At 48.5% G+C, this 10,966-nt stretch overlaps 1 protein-coding gene across 1 annotated transcript in view; it reads right to left on the bottom strand.

Annotated features, from left to right (window-relative positions):
* Positions 1-6,329, bottom strand: part of MYO18A (myosin XVIIIA) — a 94,485-nt gene extending 88,156 nt beyond the window's left edge. The window contains exon 1 of the mRNA XM_063109250.1: positions 5,331-6,329. Within this exon, the coding sequence (XP_062965320.1) occupies positions 5,331-6,329 (999 nt within the window). The remainder of the gene's footprint in view (positions 1-5,330) is intronic.
* Between the last annotated feature and the right edge of the window lie 4,637 nt (positions 6,330-10,966).

The raw sequence follows: 10,966 nt of genomic DNA on the forward strand, positions 1-10,966 counted from the left end.
GAAGAAGGACAATTTTGAGTTTTCCCTTGGATTCCTTCAGGCCCCACTGCTGACAGCACCCAGGTGCCCTGGGGACAAGGTTGATGAGGCTCATACAGTTTCCACTCACAGGTCTAGGCTTCCACTACAGCAAAGGGGGCTCTCCTGCCCTTCTCACAGATGCAGGCAGTCCCAACTGGCCAGGATCCTGCAGAGCCCCTGATGACCAAGCCTGCAAGCCTGAGAGGCTGGGCTCTAAAGAGCTAGAAAAGGATAGGGAGCACCCAGCATCCATCTCTTCCTTCGCTGGCTTTCTTTAAGGATAGAGCTACAGGGAAAGTTTAGACAAAAGTATCCGGAGTCCCCCTCTGGACAGAAAACCTTACCAGGAGCAAGGATGGGAGTGCACTAGGATGGATTAATTGAGGAAGTTGCAAAACGACCCTCCCTGGATGGCTTTAGAGACTGGGCAGAAGGAAGGGTACTAATCTTCCTAAGCCTTTACCACCTGCCAAACCCTCACATTAGTGATCTCACTTAATGCATAAACATGCTTATCTTATAAAAACCCCACAAAGTTTAGTATACAGAATAATAATCAAGTTTCCTTTTAACCTCCAATTCTACTCCCCTTCTCAGAGATAACTGGACTGAGGTAGCTGGGTGTGCATCCTTCTCCAATTTGACCTTCTCAAACTCTAGGAGGACAGAACAGGCCCATTTCATAGAGATCAGGGGTAACCTCCACTAGGCCTCCTGATTGCCACCCCTTCCTCCTAGGCAGAACTGGCCACTTCCTCCTTCCTGCCCCACTATATACTGCACAAACTTCTGTGATAGCAGCTGTGGTATTTGGCTGCATTTCTTTACTTAGGTCTATGCATCCTCAAGGAAAGATGATATTTTATTTATTTAATCCCTCAGTGCCCAACAAAGTACCTGGTCCTTAAGTAGACTTCATAAATGTTTATTGAGGGAATGAGTACACTGAGACTCAGAAAGGTTTGGTAACTCTGGTAAAACCCAAACCCAGGTTTTTTTGGCTCCAAAGCCTGTGTTCTTTCCACTCTAACGTGGCCTCTCCCAGACTCTCATGAGTGGAGGTGATTTATACAAACATGATGACCTCTAAAGGAACTTTACAGCCCTGAAGTAGTCTTTGATTACAAACCCCAAGGTCCAACAGGAGAAGCAGAACTATCACAGGCCTCAGAAAATAGGCTTGACTGGGAGGGAGTGGTAGGCCTTCCTTTAAACCCCCTTCCCTTCCTCAGGGAGGAAGTGCTTTCGGGGGTGGTGGGGTGGTGGTGGCGGTATTCCCATGCAGACTAGCTCCTTTGGCTCTTTGTGGTACGGGACAACCACATTGGCCAGGGCTTAGCTGGGTGGGCTTTTCTGAGCTCAGCAGAAACATCCAATACTCCCAGACAATCCACTTGTCTCTAGGATAGGCCCAGTGAGGATACAAACAGAAAGCACCAGCCTTCTTCTCTCCCCAGAAGCATAGTCCCCAGGCTGGCCTCTACTCCTCAATGGGCCTTGACTTTCCCACCCAGTCCCACGGGACTAGAGGAAGGAATTTTGATTCAACTGGGGTTTTAAGATCCTTATCTTTACCAGCACCTCCCTTAACCTCACCAGACTCAGGGAACACTTGGTCTTTAGCAAACTTAAGAGTAAACAATTCAAATACAGATGCCCCCCAAAACCTTTCCCTGAGCAATCAAGGAAAGAACATCTTCCCCCCAACCTGGCGGTCACACTGGACCCCTCCTCTCCCTCAGAGCCCCTACCAGTTAGTCCCCAAGACTACAGAGACTGCCTCAGTTGCTCAGGTCTGAACTTCTGTCCATCCCCACCACTTCTTACCCAAGTTTAGGTTTCCATCCATTCTACTCAGATTCCTACAATAGCTTCCTCACCATTCTCCCCATGGCTACCCCTGCTAAGCAGCCAGTGAGAATTTTCTAGAATCTGCTCCTATCACTCCCTGATTAAATTGCTTCATTGCCCTTTGGTGAAGTTCACATTCCCCATCATGGCCCACAAAGGGCCAGTGAGCTGGCCCCTGCCTACCTTTCCTGCTGCTTCTCTCAACACTCCCTCCCCACACCCTGTGCCCTAGCTTTATTCCCAAAATGAGTCCTTCTCCCTCCAACCTCTAGGCCTTGACACGTGTCTATGACAGGCTTCCCCCTCCTCCCACCTCCCTGTCACTCATCTCCTATGCAGATGTCAGCTTTCACTCACCCACCCTCAAGCCTGTACCTGAAGCCCCTCTCCTGAGCCCCCTAGCACCCTGGACCGGCCCCTGTCATTGTCTGTTACTTGACCATCTCTCCCACTAGACTATGAGTTCTCTGGGACTGGGATTACATGCTGCTCAATGATGGACACCAGGACCTAGTACACAGTAAGTGCTCAACAAATGTTTACTTAATGGATAGGTGGGTGGAAGGATAGCTGTCAGAAGAAAGAGCTGCTTCTCTCAGGCCTGCTGAGTGGTTTCTGTCATGCCCCAAGTCTGTCCTACCTCTGTGGCTCACCCCTACTCCCAATGGAACTTTGTCTAGCAGCTACACAGACACATGAAGAAGGTGTGAGCCAAGCATTCTGGACACACACCATGTGAGAGAGAAACCCAAGGGACCATCTCTCCCTGGGACCTTCTGAGCAGGCCATGGAGAGGAGCCATGGGGCCTGGCCTCCATCTGTGTGCAGGAGGAAAACAGATGGCTAGCCAGCTCCCTCTGAGCTCCCCAGGGACAGGCAGAGTGTGACACAGTTGATGGATGGCCTGACGGGCAGGTTGGCTGCCAGGAGCTATCCCTGTGGGGCTACAGTCTTCAGAGTACTCCACCCGGGAGCCTGGAGGAGGTGGGAAGACTCTTCTTGGCGTTGGAACTGGGATTAGAATTGAAGCCAAGAAAAGGAGCAGGAGCAGGAGTGGGAGGAAGAGGAGGAGACAGAGGCTGAGGGCTGTGGAAGAGGCTGCACTCCCACACCAGCTCCCAGGCTCTGTCCCAGGAAACTGTAGATGCTGGACTCACCTTGCTCCTCTCTGCTTGTGGCACAAGTCCACACCACCTATCCAGGTGGAAAAAGATACAGGGCTTCTCTCAGCCCTGTGTGTATTCTTGTCCTGCCAGATCACTCTAGGAGACACATGGGGATGGTGTTTTCTACTATGTCCCCTGCTGGATTCCCCAAGCTGACTTCTGGGGAAGAAGTCCTCTGGACACCTGATGGGCTTGCCCCATAGGGGCTAGATCGAACCAGCCTTTCAAGGATACCAGATATAACTTGGAAACCACCAAGGCCTCCAAAGCTGAACAACCATCTACTTCCCCAGGGATGGGATAGCAGTAACTTGTGGGGAAGGGAAATTGCCTAGGAAATGTGAGATGCCAGATGATTCCTGTGCTATAAAGAGAAAACTAAACAGCATCTGAGATGCCAGGCCCAAGGCCCCACAGAGACCTTGTAGCAGTTCATGCAGGGAGTTGGCAACATTCCCCTGGGGGGATTCATTCTTTAAGCAAAAATTCCTTCTTTTAAAAACAATGTTAGCCTGGGAGAAAGTTGACAGACATGGCAACATGTTATGATCTTTGATTCTGAGATAAAGACCTCTCTTCCCCCTCGACGCCCCGCCACCTCTCCCACCCCCACCCCCACCACTAAGTCGTGGTTTCCTGAGTTCAGTCTAGTCTGGGGCTAACACATAGTAGGTGCTCAATGCGTATTTCTGTAATGAATGAGTCCAGGTCCTTCCCTGGATTCCACATAGGCTCCCTTCCTACTCACCACCCCTCCCTGACTAGCAAAGCTGCCTAAACCCACCTAGCCCCAAGAAGGGAAGGTCTGGAATCGAACTTCCTGTCAAAGTCTGACCTTGCCACTCCCAGTCCCCTCCAGACCCAATACGCTACTAGGTTGAACAGACATCCTGAGCATCCACTTCCCCTCCCTGGGAGAAAGCCAGGACCAGGACTCTGCCTGCTTCCTTAGCATTTCCTCGCATTTCTGACTTTGACACATCTGGCCGGTCACTTAGTGCTGAAAGGTCCTGGCCTGGCTGTGCACTGTTCAGGCTGCAGGGGCCAGATCTGGACAATCCTAAAACCCACAGCTGGGAGGGGAAGGATGGCCAGAGGTTAACTTGTCCTTTCTGTGTTTTCTCCAGGCAGGACACTCCAAACTGATGTGGTCACTTTATCTAAAGACCCCTGGGGTTAGGGATCTTAATCCCCCACAGAGCCCTGCACATATGTCTGATCTAACTCTCCTCTGCTCCTATGCTTTCCACTGTTGTTTTGTACAGGCAGGATAACAGGTGAGATTTCAGCAATAGTCAAGAAATAGGACCTCTGTAGGTTTAGTCCCTGTTGTTTTTCAAGGGCCATGCTTTTTCTTCTTCCAGGAGAGGTAATAAAAACTCTTGGAGCCCAAGTGATCTTTATAAATCAGATCCAGTCACTCCCCTTCTTCAAATCCTTCAGTGGTCCCATTTTTCTGGGATAAAATCTAAACTCCAACCATGATTTATAAGGTTATCCATGACCTGGCCCCTGCTATCTCTGCACCACACCTGGTATTCCCTTGTTCACTCAGGGGCAAGAGGAGGCTCTGGCCTGAGGCCCTCTTCCCGGAAGATATAAGCATAGCAGCTGTACATCCCAGATGTTCCACGACAGCCCTCATTTGAAATCATTTGTCTTTTTTTCACTTCCAAGATCGAAATAACATGGAAATCCTATATTTTAGTGTCCAGATTGTCTCTCATATCTGGAAATGGCACAGGTTAGCCTATATGCCCCAATTTAGGGCTCACAAAATATGGTACCCAAGCCCCTAACCCATCTTCATATCATGAAGCTGAACACTTTCACAGAAACTACAACCAACATCAGACCCCTCCTGAGAGCTCCAGAGATTCAGCTAAAGTTCAGGCAGAACTTGGTATAGCCCAACACCCTTGTGAAAGCACTCCGTTGAATTAAGTCAAGTCAATCCAACAGACACGAAACACAGGAGAGAAACATCAAACCATGAAGCCTGGCTAAACTGCTGAGAACTCTACAATGATGAACCTTTGGGGACTTGTCCTCAGATTCTACACAAGATACAGAGACAAAGATGTGACCTCTTTAATGAGCATCTGGTATAGGGCACCCTGTCTTGAAGTCACTCCTCCCAGCAGGCCCTGGGAGTGACACGTCTTCTGCACTCACACTTGCTAGGCTCTGATGTCAACTCTTGGGTACCCCAATCACCCACCTAAGTACAAAAGCAGAAGATGCCAGCATTCCCAATCCCTGCTCACCCCTGGTACCCTGGGAAGCACTCACATCAGCTGGCTCCCTGCAGGGTCCCTCACCGCTCCGTAGCCAGCTCCGGCTCAGCTCACTGAGCTCTGGGATGGGTTGCACCTTGAGTCGTACACTGTCCCCAGACTGCCGGATCATCTCCACAATCTCATCCCGGGACTTGCTTTCCACATTGTGCCCATTAATCTCCACCAGTCGATCTCCCGGCACCAGCCCCAGGGCCAGGTCCTTGGTGCCTGCACCGGGCTCAGCAAAGTGAACCACCCGCCGATAGGCCTGGCCCTCGGGTCCCCGATCCAGCATGGTTGTGCGCCTCAGGGAGAAGCCAAAGTCTCCAGTGGGCCGTCGTTGTAGCTCCAGCTCTCGGAGGGCAGGGGGTGGGGGGGGCACCACGGGGGGCAGGCGCAGGTCAGCTGGGAACCTTTTAGTTACCAGCTCAGGAACTCGGGATCGGGGCCCTGGCCGAGGGATGCCCTGGCCAGCATGCTGCATCAGCTGTCCCTCCAGAGTCCTCACCTCCACCTGCGGCGATGGGGCAGCAGAGTGCTCTGAGGGGGTTGAGGTTTCTGATGCACTTTCATCCCGACTACGCTGGGAGAAGGAGAAGCGTTTGACAATCATCTGTGAGTTCTGCTTGGCCAGAGAGCCAAACTTGGCTGCCCGCTGCAGAACGGAGCCACGGAAGCTGCCTTCCTCACCCTTGAGGTCATCGCTGGAGCTGGCAGTGCTTAGGTGGCCTGAGTCCAGGATGATGCTGCCCCGGTTGCTGTCAGAGTCAATGTCAGTCAGGTGCAGGTCAGAGCCGCTGGCCACCTTGATGGGGATGGGGTTGGAGATTTCCAGGCGCGTCTTGGATTCACGTTTGGAGGAGCGGTTCAGGTTGAAGAAGCCGCGTCGCAGGCTCATCTCTTCCAGGCTCCGGAGCTCCGCCGCTGACATCCGCTCCTTTTTCTCCTTTTTCTCCTTCTTCTCCTTCCGCCCGCCATCTTTGTCCTTGTCTTTCTTCATCAGGTTAAACATGGTGGGGTGCTGTTTTCAGGGGTGGCACCCCTAGAGGATTATGGGTGCTTTGCACAGGGCCTCTGAACGCCACCTTGCTGCTGCAAACAGAAACACACACATAGAAAGGTTATTCAAGCAGAGCCTCTCCTCTCCCCGTGTCTCCAGTCCAGACATAACTAACAGATGAGCACAGCTACCCTTCAATGAGTGCTAGTTATATGTCAGGCACTCTGCTTTACATACTATTGTCTCAGTTAATTTAATCCTTACAACATTTCTATGGGTAGGTACTATTATTACTCTGTTTTACAAATAAGGATAGTTGAGGTTTAGATAATGTTGTAAAAGCCCAGACTCCAAAGCCTGTTATTTCCTTTAAACCCTGATAGACCAAGGCTTAGGTGTGCCATGAGGCAGCATCTGGGAATCCTGACCTCCTGGCAAGAGGATGCATCCAGCCAACCTGGGACCTGACTTAGGGTTCAAACACAAAGGAACAAGGAAATGGACTCAGTGCACCATCACCTTCCCACAGCCCATGTCCATTAAAGCAACAGACTTCATATGCTATGGGGCTCTTTCTTGAGCCTGTTATCCTTAGCTACTGCCTAACAGAAGACCACAAAGTAACCAGCATTTATTTAATGACCACCACTTGCCAGGCATAATGTCAGGCACTTTACATACACTATCTTGTTTGAACCTCATAGAATCCCCGCAAGGTAGGTGTCATTATCTCCACTTTACAAATGAAAAAAATGGGGCTCAGAAAATTAAGTAAATGTTAGTTGTCATACAGCTAATAAATGGTGATGCTGAGATTCAGTGGCAAACATTATGGTCCTTTTAGGGCCTGGGGTGTGCCTAAAGTGAAGCCAGGAAGGGAGAAGGGGAAGTTCCAGACTGAACAGAAAACTGCAAGGTAGGGGTAGAGTAAGTACATCTGCTGGATAAACAGGATCCTGAAAAACTCACATCCTTTTCCCCAGATCAACACTAAATATAGCCTCAGGAAGAAAGTTGTGGCAGCCTGAGAAAATCCCAGCTCCAGGGCACATGCACCTGTAGCACCAACCTACCCCCTTCCTCTCCAGCACACTCTACTGGGGACAGCACTGAGAGAAACCTGATGGGGGTGAAGTTGAGAGAGCCTTTCTTGTTCCAACTAGCAGGGAACAAGAAGTAGGAGTAGGCCACACCACCTAATTAGAAATTAGACGCAATTTTTTTCTCTCTCCACGAAAGCCTCCCCCTCTGAGTTCCAGACACAGGACCTACAAGCTTACCCCTTCCAGCAATGGCTTCTTGCCAGGTCTTAGACAGGCCTTTCCTCTCTGCATGCCCCATCCCCACAACCAAGCAGGGACCTTAGGGTTCCCTAGTCTACTGAGAGGGATCCCCCAATCCAGGTACAACCCAGGTAGGCATCAAGGCCAGGAACTCCCAAGAGCCCCGATTCACTGGATAATTTCTTCCCCCCCACCACCCCCCGGCCCAGCACCCTGACCCATGTGGTTCTTGGCAGACCAACACACTGCCTTTCTAGAGCAGTGCTGTCCACAAGAAGTATAATTCAACTCATACATGTAATTTTAAATTTTCTAGCAGCCACACCAACAAGATAAAAAGAAACAGGAAAAACTGACCTTAATAATAAATTTTATCTATTGCAATACAGTATATCCAAAATATTGTCATCTCAACATGCAATCTATATAAAAAATACTGAGATAGTTTACATTTTCTTTTCCATATTAAGTCTTTAAAATCTGGTGTATATTTTACACTTAGAACACAACTAAATCTGGACTAACCACAGTTCAAGCATTCAACAGCCCTGTGGGGCTAGTGGCTATCAGATCAGACAGTGCAATTCTAGAGAAATCTTTATCTGTAGAACACATCCAAAGAGGTGGGAAATATGGCCTTGTCACTAGCTCCTCGTGGGCCTAGAATGAACCCTTTTCCCTCTCTGACCTCAGTTTCTATTTGGTAAACAAAGTTCCCTCTGAATTTGTTGGTTCTAAATGCTCCATGCGTGGTACCTGGGAGTTGGAAGATAGGAAATCTAGGGCCCAAGAGGCACATAGCCAGGGATCTTGGCAGCTGGGTCTGGACTGATTTGAGGTGGAGTGCCTGACAGCCAGCATCCTTTCTTCAGTTCTCTACTTTGACCTGGGGAGTCTCTCTCTCCCCCTGAATGTTGATGGGGGTGTGGCACAGACCTACCATATACCAAGACGTGAGATCTTCAACTGATTACTGCCCACCTTACCCCTTACCCACCACTATCTGCATTGTCTCAAACAGCTGGTTTAGAAGATGGCTCCAGGGGTACCTGAGAGGGAAATGAAGAAAGAAACCCACCTTGGGGACTTGGAAGGGACAAACAGAAGTCTCTCAGCCTCAGCCCAACCACAAAAAACCCAACTGTCTATAATGCTGTCCCAGCAAGATACACAGCTCTCACTCTGCAATCCTTACCCAATCCTTGTTCTTTGCTGGAGTTAGATAGCTAAGCAGTATCAACGGAAAACAGCCCCCAGAATTCTAGAGTCTTTGGATTAGAAAGGTCCCTGAGAAGTAATTTCATGTCAATCCCTGTCTCAGCAAAAGCTTGCCCCTTACTGTCACTGTGGCAGGCAGGAACAGTCACAGCAGCAGCTCAGAGAACAGTGCTGGCTGGAAATTTTAGGAGACCTGGTATCTAGGGCTGGAGCTGCCAACAAATTGCTGGGGGACCTTGGGCCGTTCATGTTGCTCAAGGTTGGGCTAGATAATCTTGGCCTCTCCTAGCTCTAAAATTCCAAATATCCAAATCTCTGGTGAATACAGGTTAGTTATTAACCTTCTGCCAAAGGCACCCCTCTCATCCAACCCTGGGACCTTCAGAGACTGAGGCCATGTCAGCCCTTCCCTCACCACCCCTGCCCTGCCACCATTATTTGCACAGCTCACAAGGCACATCCTTCCCCACTGCCATCCCCACAATTGTGAGGCCTCTGGACTGAGTCTCTCCTGAGCCACATGTCTGGAGCTACCTGGCTGCCTGCAGCCTTCCCCTCTAAGACCAGATCTGCAATGCAGCTGTAGCTGCTGCAGCTCCTGTACTCCTCAACTTCCAATTTGCTATGGGGCTAGGCTCCATCGCCTTCTTACAGATCTTAGACTTTCCAGCATCTCCTGTCCTCAGGTCCAAAGTCTCCAGCAGCTCTAATACCACTTCACTACTTCCCATTCCAGGCTGCAATGTCTACCTGCCTCCCCTTCCTTTCTTATCCTCTCCTTTTACTCAGTGAAGGTAACCTTACAGTTTTTCTGACCTCCTTCTATGTCTTTCTCTCCTCTCCCTACTCCAGGAAGCGTTTTCTAATTTTAAGGGGAGGAAAGGTGTGTATGTACAATAGGGTATGTACCTAAATTATCTTGACCCTACTATTCCTAAAACCAAAGCAAAGTACAATTTGTCAACTCAGAAACTTTATCACTTTAATACAGTAAGCATCTTGAAGGCAAGGACCATCCAACTCAAACGGGCATCTATCCGCCCATCGGCAGGAGAATGGATAAACAATTTACTTATTCAGACAATGAAATACTACTCAGCAATAGAAAGGAAACAACTACAGATACACACAACAACAGGGATGAATCTCAAAAACATTATGTCAGGTGAGAGGGAAAGAAGATTTTGACAAATGAGTACATACTGGTATGATTCTATTTATGTGACGTTCTAGTACAGGCACAACTAACCTATGGACAGAACAGTAGTTACCTCTGGTGGGCAGGGGAGGGGATTGCATTATAAAGGGTATGAGGGAGCATGCTGGGGTGATGTTTATGTCCCGTACGTTAATAGGGGTTTGGATTGACAGGTATATGCACTTGTGAACAGTCATCACAGTGTGCATAAAATGTGTGCATTTCATTGTGTGTAAATATTCACTCAAAATTTAAAAAAAAAGAACTGTAAACAAATATTGAACTCTAATTAATTATAAATATGCTAAAGTAATTGGGATGAAGTATACTGCTGTCGGCAATTTACTTTGAGTTGTGTCAAAAATTTAAGATAGCTTCATGGATGGATCAAGGGATCAATATGTGATAAAGCAAGCATAGGAAAGCATATAGACTCTAAGAAGTGGGGGTGTTTGCTGTAAAATTGTTTAACTTTTCTGAATGTTTCCAGATCTTTGTGATAAAATGTTGGGGGAAAAATATATATCTATCAAGCAAGGGATCTAAAGGTAAATAACCCTAGGGAAAGAGCTCAGGCTTTGGATGTCAGGTAACAAACCTGAAAACAAATCTGAGTTAAGAGCTATACAATCTTGGGCAAGTCACTCAAGGCCTCTGTGCCTCCATTTCCCCATCTGTAAAATGGAGATAATAACAGTACCTACCACATAAGGTATGGGAATTAAACAAAATACTTATATAAGCCCTTCGTATAATGTCTTGCACATAGAAGGCCTTCAAGAATGGTACCTAATATTATCAGGGCACCTTTTAATCATCTAAATGGGATGGTAGGAAGGATAATAATGTGCCCCAATGATTATTAGCACAGTGTGACTAAAATAAGTCAAGACCATTTATATGGAATGTAAAGCCCAAAAAAGTGAAGGCATCCCAGGGAGCACACAGCC

Source organism: Cynocephalus volans, chromosome 10, assembly GCF_027409185.1.
Source record: "Cynocephalus volans isolate mCynVol1 chromosome 10, mCynVol1.pri, whole genome shotgun sequence".
Taxonomy (NCBI): domain Eukaryota; kingdom Metazoa; phylum Chordata; class Mammalia; order Dermoptera; family Cynocephalidae; genus Cynocephalus; species Cynocephalus volans.